This window comes from Balaenoptera acutorostrata, chromosome 17, assembly GCF_949987535.1.
Source record: "Balaenoptera acutorostrata chromosome 17, mBalAcu1.1, whole genome shotgun sequence".
NCBI lineage: Eukaryota > Metazoa > Chordata > Mammalia > Artiodactyla > Balaenopteridae > Balaenoptera > Balaenoptera acutorostrata.
The window spans coordinates 9,427,671-9,455,166 of NC_080080.1; the positions used below are offsets into that span (position 1 = coordinate 9,427,671).

Sequence of the window (27,496 nt, forward strand, 5' to 3'; positions counted from 1 at the left end):
GTACCACCTTTCATTTGTGTACAGAAAATTTCAAGTTTCTTTTTTGTAAATTGAAAAATGTTACGAAAATACATGTTCAAAAGACAAGATTTTTCACTAGGGGGCGCTAAAACCTAAAAATCAGATACTATGTAAAATTTTTGAATTTTTAAAATGCATCCTTTCATAGGTACTATAATATCATAAACACTTTTCACTTACATTGGTTTATATGTGAAATTCACCACCTCAACCAAAAATTGGGAAATGCCTATGTGAACAAACTAAACAAAGAAACAGTTTTTAAAACCCCTATCTTCTGGATTATTTTCTGTATTTTAAAAGAAAACGAAATTGTTACAACTTTGAAAAAAACCTGCCATTTTATTTAGCTAATTTTTATACCTTTTTGCCCCATTAACAAGTTAACACCAGCTTCTGAGAACAGGGAACAGTTTTATAAAACATTTTTTGAATATCCTTTAGGGAGAAAAAGAGACTTTAGCAGTGATTGGGAGAAAGAGGAAATTTATTATTATAAGATAGCTATGGTTATCCCTATTCTTCTATAAGGCTTTACACTCGTAATAAAGGAATAACATCAGGATCCTAAACGGCCTATAGTATACCAAGGAAAAATTATACTAACAGCATCTCAGACAGAAATAAATCTTATATCTGAAAACTATTAAATTACCCCTCAGCTTTCTTTCTCCAAGTTAAGTAACTTTTACACTTGTTTGTGTAAAGCAACACTGTAGCTTGCATACTTAAAGCTAACTAGTTACATTTCTGTATATTCCTTTATTTTAAAAGAAAAGTAAAAATCACAAAACAGGGCTTCCCTGGTGGCGCAGTGGTTGAGAGTCTGCCTGCTAATGCAGGGGACGCGGGTTCGAGCCCTGGTCTGGGAAGATCCCACATGCCTCAGAGCAACTGGGCCCGTGAGCCACAACTGCTGAGCCTGCGCGTCTGGAGCCTGTGCCCCGCAACGGGAGGGGCCGCGATAGTGAAAGGCCCGCGCACTGCGATGAAGAGCGGTCCCCGCACCGCGATGAAGAGTGGCCCCCGCTTGCCGCAACTAGAGAAAGCCCTCGCACGAACCGAAGACCCAACACAGCCAAAAATGAATAAATAAATAAAGTAGCTATAAAATTAAAAAAAAAAAAAAAAATCACAAAACATGCTAAATCTTGACAATCGACTGCCCATGACAACACTCTGAATTTGGGTTAGTTTCTTTCTTTTTAGGTGTATTATGGTAAAGCTCAAACTACATTTACCAGGGTCATTTTGAATTTAATTTTTAACTTTCATATACATGTCAATCTATCGATTGTGTTTGCAGATAAGTATTTGATTCTAGATTACTACCAGGATGTATCTAGAAGAAATGTTTAAAAATGCCCAAATCAGTTGTCCTGACAACCTCAGTCAGACAATGATCCCGTAACATACAGTCATTCATTCATTCAATTTATGTATGTATTCATTCAAAAAGTGCTTACTGAGAGCCGGCAACGTGCTCAGCAATATTCAAAGTACTAGTGATACAGCAGTCCTCAAAACAAAACCCTTGCCCTCCTGCAGTTCATCTTCCATAGAGGAGAGAAAACAGACAAGAAGATATGAGAAGACAAAGCTTAACTGTGAGTGGGATGGAAGGGTTGATATTAATAAATAAAAGGTGGCTGAGGGAGGATTCTCACGATAAGATGACATTTGAGCAGAAATCTGAACAAAGTGAGGTAAGGCCGACAGACCACTGTGCAGTCCAAAGGCCCTGGGGAGAAGTGTGCCTCATGTATTCAAGCAAGCGAGGAGACCCATGTACTAGAGCAGAGTAAAAGGAAGAAGAAATGACAGGATCCAACACTGGGGTATGGTGAGCATTAAAGGGCATTCTGGGTTACAGTAAAGACTTTGCATTTTATTCTGACTGAGTTAGGAAACCACTCTCAATTTTGCTGCTTTGGTCAGCTCTTCTAACAGCAATGAAAAGTTGTACTTCACGAATAAAGCATATATTTTCCCATCTCCTTTGGTGATCATTATGTAATATATAAATACAATATTCATCAATAAATAACTCCAAGACTATAAACCATAAAACAATACATACTCTGTTCGTGTTTCTGGATCACTATCACAGGAGTGACACATGGCACTGAAGCGAGATACAAAAAAATCATAACGTCTATGATAGGACGGTGTGTCTTCTTCAATATTTGCAAATTTGACAAACTAAAAAAATAACAATAAGATGTATTATCACCTTTTTGAAAGTGTGGAACAAACACATTTACTTTCATTCATTATTTGTTACATACATCGACAAGAAATATCCAAGTAAAAAGCAAACGAAATATGAAATATCATAAATGCCACATATATACGAAAGGAAGTTTTTGATAACGAACTTTACAAAATCAAGAATATAGCATTATAAACATCGAATATAACTTTGTGATGCAGTCTCTTTTGAGTGAGCCCACTCTCTCAAGAGCTTTCTAAAGCCCTTCTGCATTTCCTGGATGCTGACAGTGTTTCCATGACAACCTCAGTGAGGCCCAAACCTTCAGGGAATTTTATTTCTTAAATCTCGGGTAGGGAATCTTGACAGTTGTTGCATAACGCATGAATGAGTAATATTTATACAAATGAGATGGGACAAGAAAAAAGGGCCCTAAACTGAAGAAAACCAACTCAATAGAGAAGAAAAAATACTGAGATGGTAAAATTTATTCTACCTCTTTTCTAAAGATTACAAAAAGAGAGATATCCATATGTTTAGGAAATTTTAAATATCCTACATGAGTCACAGACCTAGCCATATGATTGCTTAATATGTAATCTTTTTTTCTTATTTGCTTTCTCATTTATTTGGTAATTTATTACTTCTAAAATAGCCTAAAGCTGTCCTGGAAACAAAACTAAAGTACATATATATATATATGTATCTATAACTCAGTCCTTTGCTGTACAGCAGAAATTAACACAACACTGTAAATCAACTATACTTCAATAAAATTAAAAGAAAAATTTCCCCTGAACTTTCCTCACCTAAGTGTAAAGGAAGCAGGAGAAGCGTAAGTAGCTATGTTGCCAGCAATGGAGCCTGTCACACCACCTAACTGCACTTGGAAATAGCCAATATTCTCCCTCTGAAACAAATGGACAAAATCATATTAAGGGCTTTTTAATGAGGGTTTTATTTACATACTCTTGCTTCAAAAAAAGAAAAACATTATATTACTACCAACAATAACTAACAGTGCCAAACACTGCTCTAAGAACTTTATTTATATGAACTCGTATCACACAACAAGAGTACCAAGATCGGTACTATTATTACCCTCATTTCACAGATGAAAAACTAAGGCAAGGAGAGGTTAAGTAACTTGCCCAAGATACACAGCTAGAAAGTGGCATAGGCATAATTCAAAGAAAGGCAGTCGAACCCTAGAATCCATGCTGTCAGTCACCCCCTACACTTCCTAACCACAAAATAGTTATCTATAAACAGCAGCAGGTAGTACATGACTCTGTTATTTGTTGATAAAAATCTGGATGGGAACATATAGATTGGTTGAATGCCTGAAAGCTTCCTCAGAGATGAAGTTGGAACCGAAAGACTGAAGGTTATACAATGAAACTAATGACAAGAGGAGAAAGGTTATCACTGTATTTTATTTTCTTTATTAGATATGCCTTCCCCAACCCCACACATGTTTAACAAACTATGGTTCCGGATAAAAGAAAATGAATGTTGTTAGCAGAGATAGTTCAGAAGTAGTGTAAGAAGGCCTGGGGGGAAAAGAAAAACCTTCTATTTATGGCCAACTGAGTTTCTGTTGTTCCTTATGATTGGTTAACACCCCAGATTTCACAAGCAGCAACAATAAAAGCTAGAGACAAAATGTTCTAATCATCTACCACTGTACTGGTTGTCCAAATGCCCTGACCAGAGCATCTGCTTCTACCAGATAGACACTCTAAGAAGAGTTAATCCAAGTTATGCTAATTAAACTTAAAATTAGAGAATAGTTTTACTCACAGAATTTGTTCCAAGAACTTGAAGCTTTGGTTCCCCTGATTCCAGCAGCTTTGCTACCATATGAAGAAAGCTTTCTACAAATGGCTTGATGCTTTGAGAATGGCAGGCCATAAGAAGTTGGTCCAATGCCTCCATAGCAATTAAAACATACCTAAATATAAGAGAAAAATAATGTCAACACATCTCTAGCTCTCTTAATTCTCCTAATCACTTTCATAGGGATAATTAAAGTAAGTTTATTTAAATGCACAGAACACAGAAAGGCAAATTTAGCAGCTTCTAAGTGAGATCCTAATCTTCACACAACACAAATGATCTTGAGATTATAAAATATTCCTCATATGGAAGTATATAGAAACTATACTGTACTATCCCATTTTCTCCTGCTCACCAAAAACTCTTCCAGAGCTTCTTTAACATTACCTTCATGTGAATTTTTTTGTAAACACAGATATTCTCCATTTTCCAGGCTTTTAACCACATTTCTTTGCATCCAACCCAAAAGTTATTATAAGAAATGTGCCTAAATTTCTAACATAATCTATTTGTATTTGTAAATATGAGTATATAAAACAGTATCGGCAATATTATAAGGAAAGGTATCATACATTTTACCATATAATTCATCAGATTTTAAAGCCTGTACTAAAAATTAAAATTCAGACTTTAGATAACTTTGCTTGAACAGTCAACTATAAAAACTACTTGTATCAAGACTCACATTTGTATCAAATGCTCTAAATGGTAACAATGCAGAAGTAGAGAAAGCCAGTATAGCACTTGGAGAAAGGAATACTCTAAGAAACCAGTATCATAAAATGACAATATGGAAAAGTATTTATAAACCAAACTGCAAAGTTACTGCTGTTCAAGCACAGAGAATGGATTACGATGGTAGACCTTTATTTATAGGTAGATGTATAGCTAGCACAGGTCAAATCAGCATGCACACATATTCTGAACCTTAAGCCTAACATAGCTCTGCTTTATTGCTCCTCTGATAGGTAAAACTGGAGCTGTGATAAAAAATCAGTTCGTTAACAGAATTTCTGATAGTTTTCAACTTTGAGACTGATTTTTAAATTACAGTACTGCGCTGACAGACTAAGGGAATCAATTTCTACTATTTCCATTAGGGAAGTCTTAAAAATTAATGGATACTTAAACAACTCTGTTAAGTAACATGAGTTTATTCTTAAACCTGACCACCAGGAAAGTAATAAAAGCTACAGCATCTATTTGATATTACACATTTCCTTATATGATATTACAATGTTTTATTCTCCATATGTTATCTTTCCCTGACTAGATGGCAAAATAATTTATAGGATGATTTAGCCTAGGAAGAATTTTCCAAAGATACTATATTAGCAGCAATTAGTTTCCTTACCCAGACCGATGTCTGACAACATCCCTGCTCAACCTTTCTGCCAGGTAAGAACCAATTCGATCCAGTTTCTCTGGAGCAGATACAGCATAAAATGTCAATTTCTCCATATCAGCTTTAACAAGGCCATCCTAAAAATAAAAATTAAAAAAACAAGTGAAATAGGTTATATTTATATCTATATTTTCATGCTTATTTTTTGTATTTCTAAGTGTTGCCTGCATCACATTTCCCCTTTTTGGATTGGTAATTAATCCATATTTATGCTGAATCTTCCTGGATATAGCCTCTTAAGAGCTAATCACCATTCTGGATATGCAGAATTTTCAAAAAGTTAAATAAATGCCCCATTTAGGAAAAGCATTTAAATATGCTTTCACAAGCAATGGATTATTCTAACACCTTCCTTTACAGAAAAATAGCTCCATTAACTGCATATAGTACGTAAGGAATAGAATATATTTTAGTAATTATAAGAAAAGGTTTGGTTATTTGTTCCCCTCATTCGAGCACTCTCTGAAGGCAGGACTATGACACGTAGACCTCTGCACTCTGGGAACCTACTGTTGGACGCGTTTTGGATATACCACAAGATTTGCTCGTTTAATAAATTAAAAATAAGAAATGTAGTCAATTGGGTTTATGGTTGCCATATGTATGCAAGGTTCATGTAAATCTTTTCTTTTCCTTAAACCTTATTTTACAGATTGCTATTTAAGTAAATCTTATCTAAATACTTGGCAAAAATAAAGATTCTTTCTGTAACCATTCTCTAATTTACCAGCCACCACTCCCAAGATCAAAAGTGTTCAAAGCTCCCTCACCGCCTGTAAGTTAAAGGGGGTAAAGTAGATGCCTTGTCTGTCATTCACATTCCTCCATAATCTGTGCTCCACCTTATCCTTATCTTCAGTAATTGTATGTTCCAGATTCCTTAAGAAAATGATCTGAATATTCAGTCTATTAAATGATACTTCTGAAACTTCCAATCAGGAACTGTGTACAATTATCATTCATTACACTTCAATTAGGCTATAGGCACCTTCATTTGAAGGCTCTTGTTCTCAAATGTATCTCTTACTTTACCATGATTCTTCTCTTGCTGGCAACAGAGACTAATCTCTGCTTCTCCAGATGGTGTACATCCTTCAAAGTTCAGCAAATTGCATTTCTTCTGAGAATGCTTCACAGAGATTGCCAACCCATATGATACCTCCCTGATATAAAGGCAGAAACTTTACCACCTATTTTACTTAACATTTTACTTACTGATTTATGCATTGTGATTTAATATTTAGTATGCTTTCGCTTTATTTCAGTCAAATGGATGGAAAGCTTCTTAAAGGCAGGTACCATATCTTAGAGTTATTTATATGCCATAAATTATCCAGGATATCTCGCAGCCAAAATATTTAATTGGCAGGCCTCCTACAAATAGCTGAATATTTAAATCAGATTTGATTAAAAATGAGGCGTATCTCATAAATTAATATCAAGATAACCAAGAGGTTTCTAGAGTTGGCTACATTTTAAAATAAAGCAACTTCTGGAAATCAAACCCATGTAACATTTTTTTGTTCCTATCCTTTTAACGCTAGACTAAAAGAGTCTTGGAAAATTTAAGACAGTGTCAAACAAAATCAATCAAAGACACTTGCTTTGAAACCAGTCGTCTTCCACAATAAAGTAACTTCTATGAAAAATGTAAAAGCACTTAAGTAAAAAGAGAACAAACTCTGCCTGGAATATTCTCCCTTTACTGCTCAATTCTCTTCTGAAAATTGTGTGGCCAACCCTATTTATTCTTTGGATCTTAGCCTAGATTTCATTTCCTTCAGGCCTTTCTTCTCCCAAGCCCAGATTAGATATCATTCCTACCTACTCCAGCAGTACCCTGTACTTATTTCTCTATCACAGCATATTCTTTCACACAGTGTTGTAATTGCCAATTTACTTGTCTAGGAGCTTGGTGAGAGCAGAAGACCACGTCTGTATTCACAGCTGTGTTCTTGGCATTTCATACAAATGATCTGACACTAGTTCATAAATTTTTGGTAAGTGAGTATTACTTAAATTGAGGAACTATACAGACTAAAGAACATCATCCGTCCAGCATTCTGAATTTATGCTTAATCTAAGAAAAGAATCCGAAAACAAGACAAGCAAGCATGGATCATTTAAAGGTTAAAAAAAAGGAGAGTAGTATAAAAATAGTAGTGCACATGATGAGATTTGGGAGTAAAAGTAGAGAAATGAAATTAGGGAAACCTTTAGGGAGGTCAGCGGGGGGGAGGATGGGCCAGCAAAGAGAAGGAGCAGTAGATGCAGATCAAATTACTTTTGGGTCTTCAGGGAAGATGTTGTCCACCAGGCGCTTGTAGCGAGGACGCAAAGCAGAACAGCAGCAACACACTCCTGTTCAAAGAGAATAAAATCATCAAGTACAGAGATTAATCGTACTGTAAACCGACCTAGAAATTCAAGTTTCTGAATATTTATGGGTTCTTTAAAATAAAGGGGGAAAGTTCAAACAGCCAGAAATAGAAAAAGGCATGCAAATTCAATTACTAATGAAGAAGTGAAAAAGTTAAATTTCTCCTCCCCTCCCCAAAGACACCAGGTCAAAATGAACATGCTAATGAATTATTCCAAAGTTTCAAACCAAACTGTTCAAACTGTTTTGGGGCGCGCGTGTGTGTACACGCATGCACGCACATCCACGTAAAACCCACCCAATTCATCCTCTAAAGCATATACACAACTGGTACCCCACCTTGCCTCCTTTCTGGTCTCACTTCCTACTACTCTCTGCAGTCCCTACCCCTACCTTTACCTCCCTCACCCCCACTTTTCCTGCCCAGCCCAATCCACTCAGCTCCAGCTACAATGGTCTTAAAATGGCAGTTCGCTCCTAGTGTAGCTGGTGAAAACAGGTAACACCTGTATCTATATGATGCATCATACAAAGGAACCACAATAGTGAGGGAGAACCAACATCGAGGGAAAGTCCAGGAATTTCAAAAAATGCTCAAAGGCTGCTCTATACATTTTCAGTTGTTGGCATCTTGGAAAGAGTCAAGGATTTGGATTAGAAGACCTGGGTTCCTTCCAATTCTTTCACTTAAATGGCTACATGACCTTGGGTAAGGCACAGCAGCTCTCTGGAAGGAACTATGTAGGTAAGAGGCATCCATTTTCTTGTACTACAAACTAATAACTTAATGGGAATGTTGGTCTTGAGCCATTATAAAATTCTTCCCATGATTTATGAAACTGGGGCATGTGTGTCTGTGTGTAAGTGTGCACTTGTATGTATTTAGAAACCAAAATATGGTATGAGAGAACACTTAAGCTAGAAGTTAAGAGAACTCAGACTTAAGCAGACTTCTATTATCTTATTGAGTAATGTTATTCCACAGACAACTTCTCCAGACCTCACTCTGCTCATGAAGTATACATGACTCATGCATGCAGTCATATATCACGTCAAGTAAGTGTCCAACAGGCCAAAACACACAAGACTGAGTCCAGATTTGTCGTAGAACGGAGCCATTATATTGATAAAAACAAGACAGAATTAAGACATGTACAGCATCTTTAGTCATCATAAAGCAGTGTGCATACATTATTTAACATTTCCAGCAAATTAGTTAGGTATTATTATCATTACTACTTTACCAGAGTGGAAACTGTAGCAGAACTGACCAAATAACTTACTCAACAGCAATGGCTGGGTGAGAATCCAATGTCTAACTCTGAAACCTCATGCTCTTTCCACAAACCCATAGACATTAGTGGTCAAATCAATCAAGATCCAAATATTTCATCTGCACCTGCTATGTCCCCAGCCACCATCTGTGGCTAGATGCCACAGATACAAGAAAGTACAAGAGACAAGATCCCTGCCCTTGAGAAGTTCATAAACTTGTTATTAAAAAACAGTGAATAATTCAGCAATATATACACAGGCACTACATGCTGATAATGCGGAATGTTACACATTGTTCAGGATGTTTTCTACTTTAATAGAAGAAAAAATTCCAAAGAGTCCATTAGGGAATTTTTTTCAGACTAACACCAAAATACCTGAACTCTTTTTAAAGTCCAAAAGCAAAACACAGGCCTGATTGCTAGAAAGAAAAACAAGGGTAAAAGCCAAGTAAGCAAAAGTCATATTTCTGTGTCAACTATACCTAATATAAAAATACTTCAGATGAATATTAATATACTGAAATAAATTAAAATCAAATATGTATCAAGTGATTAACTTACACAGGGCACTGAGCTAGGTATTGCAATGATGAAAGAAGCTTATAACCTGATAAGAAGATTAGGATGAATACTTTGCTATCACTAACACAAGGCCAAATATAGTAAATTCAAATTGCTATTATGGCAAAGAGAGAACGGAACTGAAAAACAAGTCCCAAAGCTTCAAGTTTCCTGTCAGAATGGTAAATTATGTAATTTTCAGTAAGTAAGAAAGAATTCTTAATAAGGTATTACATCTCACATTGACACTTTCTGATATTATACACTGCTTTTAGTTTAAAGAGGCTTCCAAAAATGGGGACTTGGAATACACATCATATCCAGTTCCCACTTTCAGGAAGCTTGGGTGTACCGGAAGAGACAGACGAGTAAAAAGACAAAATGCCCAATAGGTAGCATGGGGTTAAAGGGCAGGGGCTCTGGGGTCACACAGACTGTGGTGAACCCAAGGTCTCTCACTGTCCAGCTAGGTAGGCACGTTACCTTCTCTTATTTTACCTACGTTTCCTTATCAGTTAAATGGGTGTAATAACGCCTTCTTCATATTTATTGGGAAAATGAAATAAAACTATATGTAAAGTTCTTATTAAGGGTGTAATACAAAGTAGCATTCAATAAAATGGTAGTTATTACTAGTAACGCTGTAAGTACTTACAATCGGGGTAAGCAGAGGTGCTTGAGGGCCCTTGAGATAGTATTGCCAACAACGTAAAAACCTTTGCTGCGAATTAATCATCTAAAAATCCAACAAATTTTATATGTGGTTCACAACAAGCCTTCAGTAACGAGAGAACCAGTGGGGTAACCGCTATTTTCTGAACGTGATGTGTGCAGCACTACACTAAGTACTTTACAGCATCATTCATTTACTCCTATGGCGACTCTCTGAGGTGCTATTTCCAGCTTTGTGTGATAAACGAGGAAACAGAGGCTAAGGGAGGCCCATCTGTCCCACATCATACAGCTGGTAAGGAGAGGAGCTGAGATTCCAACCAGATCTGATGACTTTAAAGGGTAACTGCCACTCTGAATTCAAGTACCAGACAATTTCTAAATTACTTTAAACGTTTTAGCTCTCCACAGACCATTACCAATGAACATGACTGCAGGAATGAGTCTGGCTAACAGATGAGGAATGCACTGCCATGGAGGGAAATAAACAATCACAGTGAGCTTCTACAGGAGGTTCAAAACGAAACAGAACAAAAACAACTTCTTGACCACTTACTATGCATGAAAACTTACCAACTATAGAGAAGACAGATGAAACTAGATTTGAAAGCTTCAATTTACTCAGGTTTCTATAAAATGATAACATACTGAAGGTAATACAAGGTGAAAGTGAGTGGTAACAGTAATCACAAAAGAAATAACTCTATTTCAAATAAGACAATTCTGTACTTATAAGCACCACAAGAACAAGTAAAATAAAATCACTGGACCTACTCAGGCACAGAAATGTGGTTGACTCCCTTGTTGAAGTCAGTTCATAAGGCTTTTCGAGTTCAGCTGCAGGTACCTGCACATAGTCCTTCATGTTGTAAGAGACGATTTTCTAGCTGATCTTCCTGCTCTTAGATCCTTTTACCTACTGTCCAGGAAGTGCCTAGCTCACTTTACTTGTAATTAATTAGCAGAAGGTACTAATACACTGTAACTTACCTAACGTGCTGACATCAAATATAAAGCTATGGAGAACTTGATAATATCCCTATCAAATTCTGCTGACAAGGCCAAACAGCTTAAACAAGATACTATTAAAGTATTGTATTGCTAGTTTACTAAATATAGATTTTCATATAGTTTGAATAAGAAAATGAACTTATATTTTTTTTTCTTGAAGCATCCCTTTAATTCCTTTTCATCCTAGCTTCTGATCCCTTCCAACAAACTCCTCACTTTTCAACTGCTTCCCAACCTCGTCTTTTCCAAAGGAAAAAGGGGCTAAGCATATCACAAGAAAGCCTCAAGCAACTGGCAGGTCTAAGCAATATGAATTCTTCCTTTAAATTTAATTCTAACACATAAAGGAGAAGGTAACTCACTATTCTCCTCCTGTAGCATATGGAATTTAGAACCCTACGTATGATACAGCAGGAGGAGAAACAGGAAGTCTCAAGTAGGTAACGGAACTATGGGAAAATGGAACTGGAGCATAGCTGGAAAGAAAAATTATGACCAAAAAAAAAGTGCCAAGTTGCATATGACAGTGGTGTGCAGACAGGCTCATGGGGCAATCTGTTCAATAATGCTCTCTGAGCCTTAGTCAGGAAACAGAAAAATCCTACCAATCTCTCAGGGTTAGGAGTACTAAATCAATATAAAAATTGCCTGGAATATAGAAGCCACTTTAAGAACATTATATATATATAATAATATATATAATCTTTTGGTAAATTTTTTTTTTGGTAAATTTTGCCCTCCTAAATTAACCATTTCTTCTTTAAAGACACCCAAGACATCATGTGGATTCACCAGTGTCTCCTAGTCCTCACCACAGGCAGGAGTGAAATGTATCGACCTCTATCATCCTCCTTCTTTGATGGTGAGGTGTTAGAAGTAATTTCCAACCCGTCCTGATCCAACAGGCATTCACAGAAGAACTTGAGTAGCTGCACAGAAAACCTCATGGCTGAGCTGATAGAAGCCATGGATCGGATCGGGTACATGGGCACACAGGGGTGCTGGGAGAATTCTGCGTAATGGGGCCAGTAATCTAAGTGGTTGGTCCACCAGTGAGTACTCCTAGTTTGTGATGACATTTGCTTTCCTATGCAGCTTTGTAAGTCTGGGGGTTTGGATAATTAATTAAGACCCCTTTTAAAATAAGTTACTTATGCTTTCAACTAACTATATTACCAATGATAATTTAAACCTAACTGGAAATAGTAATATCTCCATTATTAAATTATTAATAATTAAACTATTAATGTCTATTATTAAACACCATCATGGTACTGGGTACTTGGGAAAAAGCTACCCTCTAAAACAAAAATAATAAGTTACTGTCACTGAAGTTGAAGAATGTTTAGATCTTAGATGGGAACCAACTGTATGATTTTGAATTAGGTTTGTCTCATGATCTATTAAAGGAGAAATTAACAGTATCTATACCTTCTACAAAACAATTATATTATCTCTGTTAATTCTAACATGTAATGCATTAGGAATTCTCTGGCATATTTAGGGCTTACTAAGTGTCATACTTTCAAATGGGAATGGCTATGATTACTGGATTTTGGCCTTTATGATATTTCTATCATTGTGTCTATAACAAATTATTGTACTTATTTATACACATGTCTGTCTTTCCCCCCAGAAAATGAGTCACTCCAACATAAAGCCCATACATTTTGTTCATTGTTGTGCATGTCTGGAATATAGCAGACATTCACAAAAAATGTTCCTTCACTAAATGAATGTGGACCCAAAGTTCACTGATAAACAAAATGAATTTAATATCTATTGATATGTGGTATAAAAATCAAAATGATAAAGTACACTGCCCACTACAAAATACTAAATAAATGCCAGAACAATATAATTTCTCCAACAAATAGCTGACAATGTCAAACGAATCACTTTGAACAATTCATGTTTTATTTTTAGGCCTAGTGGAAGCTATCAGTAATCAAGGTGAAAAGAGACAGCGTGTTTTTCTATTAGAAGATTTAAAAAATTCATTACCTCAAGACCTCGAGCTCTATGGTATCCAAAGCCCTTTAAAAGAGTCTGCATCACATATAGTCTCTTCAAGGTTAAAATTAAAAGTCAAGTTATTCATTTAGTTAGTGTCAGAACAAGACATTCACTTCATACAATTAAAAGATTTAGCAATATTACAGTCCCACTCACACATATCCCTCCCAAGTACCAAACATGTAATATGTAGATTTACATATACCATACACACTCATATAGACACCATATATAAAGCCTGTAATACGGCTGTTCTTCCTGCACTTCAACACATGTACAAGGCACTGTGTTAAGAGCCACAGGGGATCAAAAAGGTAACTATCTACTTGAAAAGACACAGGTTTAAAAATTGAAATCTAAAACAAGATTTGGACAACACTGGAGGACAAGGGACATCTAATGTCAAATGGACCACATGGCCATAGGGCCACAGAAGTTGAGAGAAGACAGAAAGCACTCCCAGGTCAAATGAAGGGAGGTTTTGTGAAGGACATGGGATTTGAGCTGAGGGCTCCCCCTGAAGAACAAGTAGACTGAACTGTAAGGATACACTGAAGACAGTGGAGGATGATTACAGGCAGGCGGAACAGTGCAAGTTTCACTATGGAGGACGGCGCATGGAAAACCCAAAATGCGTTTTCTAATGACCCAGAGCTTAGAAAGGAAGGAATGTAGAAGGTGGCACAAAGGAAGCATCAAAAGGGTTTGGTGACTAATTAGATAGGGGTCAAAGTAAAATGGGAACAAAATAGTCTTATCTTTAGGAAAGTGTTCCTTTTGAAAGGATTCTAATCCATTAGAGGAGTATTTTATTACATGATTCTTTCCACATGTAATTCTATACGTTCTCTCTTTCATTCTCAATTTCACTACTTGTTCTTTATTCCCAGGCACATAAACTTCATGGAAAAGAGGACAACAAAGGCAGTAAATGGAATTAAAGCTCCAATTCTTTTTTAAAAGATGGTCTTCCCACTGCATTGCAATACTTGCCTCTACAAAAGGCATAACATAGACAAAACTCTGCACACTTCACAAAACTACTCTGAGATACTCTCTGTAGGGAAAAAACAGCTCTTTGCTGCGTCAACTAGTGATCAGTCTGTACTCAACACATTTTTCCCCCACTATCACAATTTTAAAGGAAAAAAATATATTAGGCATTGTCCTACTTACAGTCAATTTACAGACTTATACCTAGACTTTACAGTATACTATCATACTTAACTGAAAAAAAAAATATTACTCAGTAGAGTTACCCAAGGACAAGAGCAATAAAATACAGAATAATCATGGTTTTTACAAAATCTAATCCTGCAAGATTGCATTTGAAAACCTTTTGGAATCCTCATATGGAAAAAAAAAATACCACAAACATTAAAATAAGGAAATACAATTCTCTATTCATTTCATCTGATGTTGGCTTAGTTTGCAAAACAAATAAGAAAGGATCCACTGGATGATACAGAAACCAGAGCTGCAACCAGGAAAAAAAAAAGTACTCACACCTCTGTCCCCACCACCATTAGGACACAGTGTATGGTTCATCCCTACTTCTAAGACCATATGACCAGACTCTGCGTGCCACAGACCTTCTTCAAGTGCGCTCGGGGTGGTCTTGGAAGGGAGTACACAGCGCTCCGGTGTCCCCATCTCCGGAGGTAAGAAATTAGATGAGGCAGAACTGAAAACTGAAATAGTATGTGATTCCCTTTTTTGTTTAATAGATAAAATACTGACTAAAGGTCCTCTATGATAATGTCAGTAGTACTGTTAAGAATTACAAAAGGAATCACATTTTCTCCATATGTAATTGTTTAAAAAAGCATGTGAACAACAACTTTCCCCTTGAATCCACACCATGGTACTGACTATTATATTGATAATTATTTTGCACAATTACTATGTTTGGGGGGAAGAGAGAATTATGTAATGGTCAAAGATAAATTTAAGGATTATGATTAAGATAGAGGAACAAGGGCATAAGGCAAATCAGACTATGTAGAATTTATAACGTAACTGAGAAGGTAAAGTACTAAAGCACAAATGTGTTTTAAGAGTCCTATTTAAAACACAGTCTAACAAAAACTCTAGCTGACAAAAAACCCTTTATCTTCAAAAGGAGATTTAATACCCAGCTAGGGAAACAGTTGGCAAAGTAATTGAGGGCTCTGACAGTTTCCATCTCTGTAGTATATTTCAACAAACCAATCTTTGGAGCTTTGTACAAAAACTTATTTTCCACTTCTCAGAGCAAATCTTGGTAAATATGTAATATGACAAAGCTAGCCAAAGAGTACAGGAGTATCTTACATTAAGAAGAAAATGTGTTCTTCAAAGATAAACAAAAACTGAGATCAGTGTATATCTAAATTCCTTTACTATGAAAAAGAACAAAAGAAACTGAACTTACAACTTTCCCTTTAGTTAGAACTTCTTGTAAAGAACCCTTAACATGAACAAATGTTCATGGAACACCATGGAATATTGTTTTTTTATGTGTTCTTGAAAATTGTTTTTCTTATATCAATGCCTAGACATAAGCTAATGGCCCAAGAATTCTCTCTCACCCATTTAGAATCCATTTTGAAAGGGCAAAATTTTCTTGAGACAGCCAAAACCTTCTATTGTATAGTTCAAAAATAAGATTAAAATAAGTTAAAAATTCCACATTTAAAACACACAAAAATTCTCAATAAAAATAAAGATGCTACTAGTCTTACCTGTTAGAGGACAACAAAACTTCAGGGTCTAGGAATCCTCACATTAGAAATCAAAATACAGAAAGAGCCACTAACATTAACACAGCAAAGACAAACTTGCAGAGCCTCAGAAGGACCTCCATGGATAAGTAAAGGCAGGAACTCCATTTGCAAATCACTGATTCAGATGGTTCTGAGGCCCAGGGATGCTTAGTAATTTAGCATCTCTAGAGTGACTTCAGGATGCTATTAATAATTATGCCAGGACCAGTGATATAAATCTTGGCAGTCACAGGCAACCTAGGACCTAGGATTATCCTTATTCTCTTAGACGGAGTATTGGGACATGTCTAAAGGCATCAAACAAAGTAGACAAGTTTTCAGTTACAGCTACAAAATGAGGAAAAGCAGCAACAATCCAGCCAAGGAAGATAAAGAAAAAGGTAAGGAAAAAAAAAAAAGAAACATAGAACATTGGTTAAAAAAATAATAATAACTTAAGAGTTTACCTGGCTTTAATTTTTCTGGTATATAATAACTATAATCGTAATATATCAAATGATGTAATAATTTTTTGTTATTAACTGGTAAAGTCCCTGCACATCTGTAATTAATGTTCTATAAAATGCCTACTACAGTCAAGGTACGAAGCTAGGGACTGTGATGGGATGCATGAATAAGTCACAAAACTGGTTCCTAACATGAAGACCTTTAAAATATAACAAAATTGTTTTTTGTTTTCTTTTTAGATTCCATATATATGTGTTAGCATACGGTATTTTGTTTTTCTCTTCCTCGGGGCAGGACAAGAATAAAGATGCAGACGTACAGAACGGACTTGAGGACACAGGGAGGGGGAAGGGTAAGCTGGGACAAAGTGAGAGAGTGGCATGAATATATATACACTACCAAATGTAAAACAGATAACTAGTGGGAAGCAGCCACACAGCACAGGGAGATCAGCTCGGTGCTTTGTGACCACCTAGAGGGGTGGGATAGGGAGGGTGGGAGGGAGATGCAAGAGGGAGGAAATATGGGGATATATGTATATGTATAGCTGACTCACTTTGTTATAAAGCAGAAACTAACACACCATTGTAAAACAATTATACTCCAATAAAGATGTTAAGAAAATTTTTTTAAAAATCAAGCAACAAAAAAAATACTAACAAAATTGTAAGAAATCAATACTACAGAAAACAAGATGATTATTCCTTTACTAAAAACAAAAGGCAGATGCAAACAAAACCATAATGGCAAGTAACCAAATTCACCCTCAATCTCCGGGTAGAATTATATATATCTAATTAGGCTGATTTTTCTACCATACTCTTAACACAAACATTCTCTCTAGGGAACAATTAGAACACCCTCAACTTCCCTAACTAAAACAACACTCTCAACTCTTCTGCTTTCACGATGTGAATGTGTTTATTACTCTCTTATGATAAAAGATTACCTCATAAGAAATCCTACCTAAGTAAATTGTGTTTTCATAGTACAATGCTTTCCTTAGGGTTCTATGAGCCATCTGAAAAACAATCTCCTGGAATATATGTTTTTAACTGAATACTCCCTGGCCCCAGCCAGGACCTTCTGAGTCAGTCTCTAGAGATGGGATACCAGAACTCCTATTTCTAGAAATAAACCCCGCTTCCTACTATGACCATTCAAGTTCTCAAGAACCACTCCCCTTGCATAATGATTTAAAGAACTACGTATATGATTTTTTCTTATTGTGTACTTGAGGTACGCAGGACATTGTACTTACTACCTAACTTATGCAATGGATAAAAAATGGTAATACCGGCGGCATCTTAAGTTCATCTAATACATTACAAGAAATGAATCATATAAAGTACCATTTATGAGACCAAATGAATGACAGAGATGACAAATACTAGGGCATTTGGAAACAACGTCACAGAAGATACTGACCTGACAGAACTTCACTGCCAACAGTGCACTGGTATTCGTGGCTGAGGTCTCTAGAACTTCCCCATCACTGTGAGATGCCACCACCATACCTCCCTGTGGACTAGATTTTCTAAGCAACTTACGTTAAGTGAATACTTGGCAGACCCATGCTGGAGATAAATCAGGGTGAGGCCCTAAATGGCCTTTAAAATCCTAAATCAAGTACTGGAGCAAAGGAAAACAAATTATCATGGTCAGACTTTGCACATGATTTTCTAAAATATGACCAGAACTTTGAAATTTCCCCTTTTCCTAAAAGACTGCTCTGGTATGCTTCTCTGTATTTCATGCCACTTTGTCCTTAAAATTATCAGTCCTTGGAATTTATTTTACATGCAATAGCTAAGGAATGAGCTCTACAGTTTGGAAAAATTGTTCTATTCTCCTGACCTACCTTTCCTAGAGAAACTTTCTATTATAAGGAGGAAGAGTGACTTATTTTACTGGTGAGTCTGGACAAAGGAACTGAGCGTGCCTTGAAACATAAGCTCCGGATATGTATCCTTAGCACTTACGCAATGCCCAGCACATAGGGAGAGTGCCTATCTATTTGTTGAATGAATGAACAGTGCACTCTCAAACGTTTCTCTTTCAAATCTGCATTCTGCAAGTCACTCTTTCTGCCTCTACGTGATCAGTATATTTGGTCCTGGAAGGCTGTCTCTACGTGGCCACTAGGGGGTTACCCAGAAGTCTAACTCAGAGTGCCCTCCTTGCAGAAGGCTGGTAAGTGCATTTGCTCTGCCAACCTGGAATGTCCCTTAGACACATCGTTGGAAAGTCTAGATTTGGATGGAAAGTAAGTGGGAGGCCTGATGATAGACAAAAGTCAAACCATATTTTCTGACCCAGCTTTACTAGTAATAAAGCTCATATTTTGACTTTTATCAGCCTGATATTTCTACTTCTCTCAACTGGTTCCAAATTCAGAGGGGAACAAGGGTGCAACTGCTACAGTCTTAAAATCAACAGAAATATATCTAACTGGAAAAAACACATACACAATCACATTAATTCTTTCAGCAAGGTTTTCATGAGACCTGCCATGCCCCAGGCACTAGGCTAAATGCAGCGAAGACAAATACAGGTCGCAGTCCCTGGCCTTCAGGAGCTCATAGTCTGATAAGAGAAGATAATCACATACAAAGAGAATTATAACTCTATGTGACAACAGCTATGACAGAAGAGATTGCTATAGGAGAACAGTAGTGCAGCCCTAACCTTCCTGCAAGAAGTAATAACTAAACTAAGTCTTGAAGAAGAAGTAGGAATTCAGCAAAGGGGGGAGGATTATCATTCTAGGTGGAGAGAGCCACATGTTAAGAACAAGAGTGTCGTTTTAATTTGCAAACAAACATAAAAGTTCTGCAATATGAGAGAAATGGCTAGACAAACTTGTAGGAAGCAGACTTGGAAACCAACTGAACTTAGAAGGTACAAAGAGGGAGGAGTCAAAAGGAATAGACAGGGTAGTTTGGACAAGTGGTTGGATGGTGGTGTCCAATAAGGAACAGAGGAAGACAAATTTGGGGGTAGGAGGAAGTATCAAAAAGAGAATAAATTTTATTTTGCACATGTTAAACTTGAGGTTACAAACATGAAAGTGGGACATCCTGTAGTAGGCAAGTGATCTAGACTAGAAATATACATTTAAGAACCAAAAGCATATAAATGATAGCAAAAGAAACTAGTTTGAGTAGCTAAGGTCATCAAAGAAAAATAGGATGTAATTGGGGAGAGAATCCTGGGGAAAGCAAACATTTAAATAATGACTGGCAGAGAAAGAAGTGAAAGGGAAGATATTTAAAGAAATAGGAAGAAAACTACAAAAAGAATAGTATTAGAGAAAACAAAGGAGAGTTTTCCAAATCCTATACCTTCTATAAAAGTACCAATTACATAGATAAAATAAGAATTCCAAAAAAATAAAATAAAATAAGAAAGACTCCAAGAATTCACAAACCTTCAGTTAAGTTGTTCTATAATTTTGTTAGTAGGTGGTGTTCAGTTTATTGACTTGTACTTCCTGAGCTCCACTTACTGGAAGGTAGTATTTGGTCCCATATGTATGCCATGATATTTCATTTTACATTCAGCACTTTTCAGTCTAGGGTATGAGAACCCTGTCACAGTCAGAGTTCTTGAGTTTGGAAAACACAAACCTAGACGAAGACTTCTAGTCATTTCCACAAACTCTGAATTTAGCTCTTTTGCTTAACAATCCTATAGCTTGGACATAGAACAAAAAGGCAACGTTCTGCATGTTGCATTTTCAAAGGTACTGGCAAACTAATGTATATGAAGAGGGTAGGGTTCTCTGTTGCTGCTCCTTTCCTCAGCTAACTTACTCACCTCCCTGCCTCAGCCTAGCGTTACTGCTGAAGGAAGTTGTCCTTGATGACCACCCAAAGCTGGGCCAGGCCCACCCTTCTCAGCCACCACCACCACCATCATCATCTGTTTAAATGACCTAGTGATCTATTTCTCTTAGAGGTCTATAAACTCCTCAAGGGCAGGGCTATGGTTTATTCATTTCTGAGACTCAGCAGGTTAAAGATGTTGAAAGGGTAAAGATCCAGAAATGTCTAGAAAGAAAGTCTACAGTTATGTACATTTTTCCTTTCTGTGAAAGAAAAATGAAATCTTGAAATTTGGAGTCCTCTTTGATATATTAGACTAAAGCAATCTTTTCTTAGTTTAAATCAGTTATAGTCAAAATGCTACAATAGGAAAAGAAAAGTAAGAGCACTTGACTTCCACACTTAAAATGAAAGACATAAAAAGTTATACAGAAAGTAAATGCTGGCAGCTGGTAGGTATACAGCTTAAAATGTAATTTTTAGTATTTGGTCCCATATGTATGCCATGATATTTCATTTTACATTACTGTATCACAATAAAGCTTTAAGGCTTTATTGATCTCATGATCATACAAAAAAACCAAACAAGAACAAACACATTTTTTCTTTCTTAAATTTCATCATTGTTGATGTGGTTTTTGTGTTTAAAATGTGTTGCTGTAACATTATAAAAAGCAATACTGTAGTCATTTGATCTTAACTACTATATAGGACCATCATATATATTTAAAAGGAAGTTATATAAACTTGAAATCACAGAAGAGACAAATGGCCTTTTAAAACATAATACTTTCTCAAACTTTGTGACTAATACATTGTATTTGTGATCAATGAACTAAGCCACTGAAACAGCCATTAGAACTAATATTTGAACTAACACTCCACTCCATATGTTTCATAATTTTTAAAGCATGTGCAATTTTTAAGCCATGCTGAATACCAACATTATCCTGGTGTATTCATTTTGTATACATGACTGTTCTCTGTTTTAGCAAAATTTGGGGAGGGAGACAGGATTTTGTTTTTTTGTTTGTTTTTTAAAGTAACTTCCTCCATTCTGCCACAGGAAACAAATTACTTGTTCTTGAGAACTTCTCCATTCAGACTTTTGTAAAAGTACGTATGTATATTCTTATCATTTTTATGGTTTTGTGTTTTTCTATTTAATGTCCTTTGAAACCAAATCAAAATCATTTCTTCATAATCATTTCTATATATTTCTCTGGATGCTCCTCATCACATATCAGTGGTTAGAAATGGACTGCAACGCAGTATCAGCTTACAAGAGCTAAGTAGGTATCTTACCGTTAACAGAAAGGAATTCTGCCCTGCTTCATGGATTCTGCAAAAATGAATTGCTGTTGGATTTGACTAACTGTACATAGATTGTGGTATGGTAGATTTGAAGGCTACTAAATGCAATTCATAATTCTTAACAAAAATTTTCATTATTTTAGTTTGAAGAAATGTTTAGCACAGACTGTATCATGTAGTAAATGTCAAAATATCAGGTACTACCCAAATATTTAAAAGACATCATGTAAAAAAAGGACTAGTCTATAATGCCCTCAAAGAGTAGAACTTGAATAAAAGTAGTCAAAATAATTGAGAACTCTCTGAGAGCTTCCAAACAGGATCATCTGTCAGTTGTTGTCCAGATTCAAACTAGAGGTTAGATTAAATAATCTAAGATTCCTTCTAACTCTAAATGCACATGACATTCCAACTCAGCTGCAAAACAAATATTAATGAATACCAATTATGTGGAAAGTACTATACAAGGTATTGTGGAAGGTACAGAAAAGACCAGCAATGGAAACTATTATTTAACAAGGACTCATATGCTTTGATACTTCCCTTCTAAATTAACTTGCTATGCAGGTAATAAGAAAGTCTACTTAACTTCTTGGTAAACAAAACACTTTATGCTAAAACGAGATGAATGTTTAAAGTTCAAACCTTGACACCTTTGCAGTAAGATAGACAAGATGAAAAGGCAGAGGGCTATGTACCAGATGAAGGAACAAGATAAAACCCCAGAAAAACAACTAAATAAAATGGAGATAGGCAATCTTCCAGAAAAAGAATTCAGAATAATGATAGTGAAGATGATCCAGGACCTCGGAAAAAGAATGGAGGCAAAGAACGAGAAGATGCAAGAAATGTTTAACAAAGATCTAGAAGAATTAAAGAACAAACAAACAGAGATGAACAATACAATAACTGAAATGAAAAATACACTAGAAGGAATCAATAGCAGAATAACTGAGGCAGAAGAACGGATAAGTGAACTGGAAGACAGAATGGTGGAATTCACTGCTGCAGAACAGAATAAAGAAAAAAGAATGAAAAGAAATGAAGACAGCCTAAGAGACCTCTGGGACAACATTAAACACAACAACTCTTGCATTATAGGGGTCCCAGAAGGAGAAGAGAGAGAGAAAGGACCCGAGAAAATGTCTGAAGAGATTATAGTCGAAAACTTCCCTAACACGGGAAAGGAAATAGCCACCCAAGTCCAGGAAGCACAGCAAGTCCCATACAGGATAAACCCAAGGAGAAACACGCCGAGACACACAGTAATTAAATTGGCAAAAATTAAAGACAAAGAAAAATTATTGAAAGCAGCAAGGGAAAAATGACAAATAACATACAAGGGAACTCCCATAAGGTTAACAGCTGATTTCTCAGCAGAAACTCTACAAGCCAGAGGGTGTGGCATGATATACTTAAGGTGATGAAAGGGAAGAACCTACAACCAAGGTTACTCTACCCAGCAAGGATCTTACGCAGATTCGATGGAGAAATGAAAGCTGCAGTAGCAATACTCATATCAGATAAAATAGACTTTAAAATAAAGAATGTTACAAGAGACAAGGAAGGACACTACATAATGATCAAGGGATCAATCCAAGAAGAAGATATAACAATTATAATATATATGCACCCAACATAGGAGCACCTCAATACATAAAGCAACTGCTAACAGCTCTAAAAGAGGAAACCGACAGTAACACAATAATAGTGGGGGACTTTAACACCTCACTTACACCAATGGACAGATCATCCAAACAGAAAATTAACAAGGAAACACAAGCTTTAAATGACACAATAGACCAGATAGATTTAATTGATATTTATAGGACATTCCATCCAAAAACAGATTACACTTTCTTCCCAAGTGCGCACAGAACATTCTCCAGGATAGATCACATCTTGGGTCACAAATCAAGCCTCAGTAAATTTAAGGAAACTGAAATCATATCAAGCATCTTTTCTGACCACAACGCTATGAGATTAGAAATCAATTACAGGGAAAAAAAACATAAAAAACACAAACACATGGAGGCTAAACAGTACGTTACTAAATAACCAAGTGATCACTGAAGAAATCAAAGAGGAAATCAAAAAATACCTAGAGACAAATGACAATGAAAACACGATGATCCAAAACCTATGGGATGCAGCAAAAGCAGTTCTAAGACGGAAGTTTATAGCAATACAAGCCTACCTCAAGAAACAAGAAAAATCTCAAATAAACAATCTAACGTTACACCTAGAGGAACTAGAGGAAGAACAAACAAAACCCAAACTTATCAGAAGGAAAGAAATCATAAAGATCAGAGGAGAAATAAATAAAATAGAAACAAAGAAAACAATAGCAAAGATCAATAAAACTAAAAGCTGGTTCTTTGAGAAGACAAACAAAATTGATAAACCATTAGCCAGACTCATCAAGAAAAAGAGGGAGAGGGCTCAAATCAATAAAATTAGAAATGAAAAAGGAGAAGTTACAACAGACACCGCAGAAATACAAAGCATCCTAAGAGACTACCACAAGCAACTCTATGCCAATAAAAAGGACAACCTGGAAGAAGTGGACAAATTCTTAGAAAGGTATAACCTTCCAAGTCTGAACCAGGAAGAAATAGAAAATATGAACAGACCAATCACAAAGTAATGAAAATGAAAGTGTTTCATTAAACTGATTAAAAATCTTCCAACAAACAAAAGTCCAGGACAAAAGTCCAGATGGCCTCACAGGTGAATTCTATCAAACATTTAGAGAAGAGCTAACACCATCCTTCTCAAACTCTTCCAAAAAATTGCAGACGAAGGAACACTCCCAAACTCATTCTATGAGGCCACCATCACCCTGATACCAAAACCAGACAAAGATACTACAAAAAAAGAAAATTACAGACCAATATCACTGATGAATATAGATGCAAAAATCCTCAACAAAATACTAGCAAACACAATCCAACAACACATTAAAAGGATCATACACCATGATCAAGTGGGATTTATCCCAGAGATGCAAGGATTCTTCAGTATATGCAAATCAATCAATGTGATACACCATACTAACAAACTGAAGAATAAAAACCATATGATCATCTCAATAGATGCAGAAAAAGCTTTTGACAAAATTCAACACCCATTTACGATAAAAACTCTCCCGAAAGTGGGCACAGAGGGAACCTACTTCAACATAATACAGGCCATGTACGACAAACCCACAGCAAACATCATTCTCAATGGTGAAAAACTGAAAGCATTTCCTCTAAGATCAGGAACAAGACAAGGATGTCCACTCTCACCACTATCATTCAACATAGTTTTGGAAGTCCTAGCCATGGCAATCAGAGAAGAAAAAGAAATAAAAGGAATACAAATTGGAAAAGAAGAAGTAAAACTGTCACTGTTTGCAGATGACATGATACCATACATAGAGAATCCTAAAGATGCCACCAGAAAACTACTAGAGCTAATCAACGAATTTGGTAAAGTTGCAGGCTACAAAATTAATGCACAGAAATCTCTTGCATTCCTATATACTAATGATGAAAAATCTGAAAGAGAAATTAAGGAAACACTCCCATTTACCACTGCAACAAAAAGAATAAAATACCTAGGAATAAACCTACCTAGGGAGACAAAAGACCTGTATGCAGAAAACTATAAGACACCGATGAAAGAAATTAAAGATGATACCAACAGATGGAGAGATATACCATGTTCTTGGATTGGAAGAATCAATATTGTGAAAATGACTATACTACCCAAAGCAATCTACAGATTCAATGCAATCCCTATCAAATTACCAGTGGTATTTTTTACAGAACTAGAACAAAAAATCTTAAAATTTGTATGGAGACACAAAAGACCCCGAATAGCCAAAGCAGTCTTGAGAGAAAAAACGGAGCTGGAGGAATCAGACTCGCTGACTTCAGACTATACTACAAAGCTACAGTAATCAAGAGAATATGGTACTGGCATAGAAAATGAAATACAGATCAATGGAACAGGATAGAAAGCCCCGAGTTAAACCCATGCACATATGGTCACCTTATCTTTGATAAAGGAGGCAAGAGTTTACAAAGGAGAAAAGACAGCCTCTTCAATAAGTGGTGCTGGGAAAACTGGACAGCTACATGTAAAAGAATGAAGTTGGAACACTCCCTAACACCATACACAAAAATAAACTCAAAATGGATTAAAGACCTAAATGTAAGATTGGACACTATAAAACTCTTAGAGGAAAACATAAGAAGAACACTCTTCGAAATAAATCACAGCAAGTTCTTTTTTGACCCACCTCCTAGAGTAATGGAAATAAAAACAAAAATAAACAAATGGGACCTAATGAAACTTCAAAGCTTTTGCACAGCCAAGGAAACTATAAAGAAGACGAAAAGACAACACTCAGAATGGGAGAAAATATTTGCAAACGAATCAATGGACAAAGGATTAATCTTCAAAATATATAAACAGCTCATTCAGCTCAATATCAAAAAAACAAACAACCCAATCCAAAAATGGGCAGAAGACCTAAATAGACATTTCTCCAAAGAAGACATACAGATGGCCAAGAGGCACATGAAAAGATGCTCAACATCACTAATTATTAGAGAAATGCAAATCTAAACTACAATGAGGTATCACTTCACACTGGTTAGAATGGGCATCATCAGAAAATCTACAAACAACAAATTCTGGAGAGGGTGTGGAGAAAAGGGAACCCTCTTGCAATGTTGGTGGGAATGTAAATTGACCCAGAGAAAAGCATAATTCAAAAAGACACATGCGCCCCAATGGTCACTGCAGCACTATTTACAATAGCCAGGTCATGGAAGCAACCTAAATGCCCATCGACAGACGAATGGATAAAGAAGATGTGGTACATATACACAATGGAATATTACTCAGCCATAAAAAGGAATGAAATTGGGTCATTTGTAGAGACTTGGATGCATCTAGACTGTCATACAGATTGAAGTCAGAAAGAGAAAAACAAATACTGTATATTAACTCATATATGTGGAACCTAGAAAAATGGTACAGATGAACCGGTTTGCAGAGCAGAAATTGAGACACAGAAGTAGAAAAAGAAACGTATGGACACCAAGGGGGGAAAGCGGTGGGGGGGCGGGGGTGGTGGTGTGATGAATTGGGCAACTGGGATTGACATGTATACAATGATGTGTATAAAATGGATGACTAATAAGAAGAAAATAATAAAAAATAAATAAATAAAGTTCAAACCTTGACTCACAATAAAAGCCTTCTATTTCTCCTCAGAAGCTGTCTGACTGTGACATTTCCAATTTGTGAAAGTTAAAAAAAAAAACAAAAAAAACCCTGACATTTTCCAAATGCCTTTGAAAAAGACTGTGAAGTTTATATAAGGCAAAGTTAACACAGAAAGAATATGACTACAAGACATTTTATTGTATGTCAGAAATATATGGAGAATATAATGGAATATAATGGAAGAGGTTATTAAAATAGTATCCATGATTAGACAAATTATCAGATAGTTCATTCAGAGCATACCTACAAAAACCCAAATCACTTATTTTACAAAATGTATATGACAAATTTAATAGTTTATTTTAGCTACACACACACACATTTATTTAAAGATTTAAAAAGTGAAGTCAGTTACACTTTACCAAAATAAAGATCTCCCCAATTTATTTACACTTCATTGTTAGGCTGGTTTTGGAGATGAACCTGGGCACAGTCTCTAACTTTTCAGCCTTACTTCCCAGATAAA

General features: G+C 36.1%; 1 protein-coding gene across 4 annotated transcripts in view; it reads right to left on the minus strand.

The window, feature by feature from the left end:
- The window catches only part of EFR3A (EFR3 homolog A), a 93,592-nt gene that overhangs the window by 50,692 nt on the left and 15,404 nt on the right, over positions 1-27,496 (minus strand). For 2 of the 4 annotated variants that reach the window (XM_007188894.2, XM_057531978.1), the window contains exons 2-5: positions 7,762-7,838; positions 5,427-5,554; positions 4,037-4,187; positions 2,102-2,223 (exon numbers count right to left, since the gene is read on the minus strand). In XM_007188894.2, coding sequence (XP_007188956.1) covers positions 2,102-2,223; positions 4,037-4,187; positions 5,427-5,554; positions 7,762-7,838 — 478 coding nt within the window. Of the gene's footprint in view, positions 1-2,101; positions 2,224-3,042; positions 3,121-4,036; positions 4,188-5,426; positions 5,555-7,691; positions 7,839-27,496 lie in introns of those variants that run through there. The other 2 variants (XM_057531977.1, XM_057531979.1) reach the window with 2 other exon arrangements.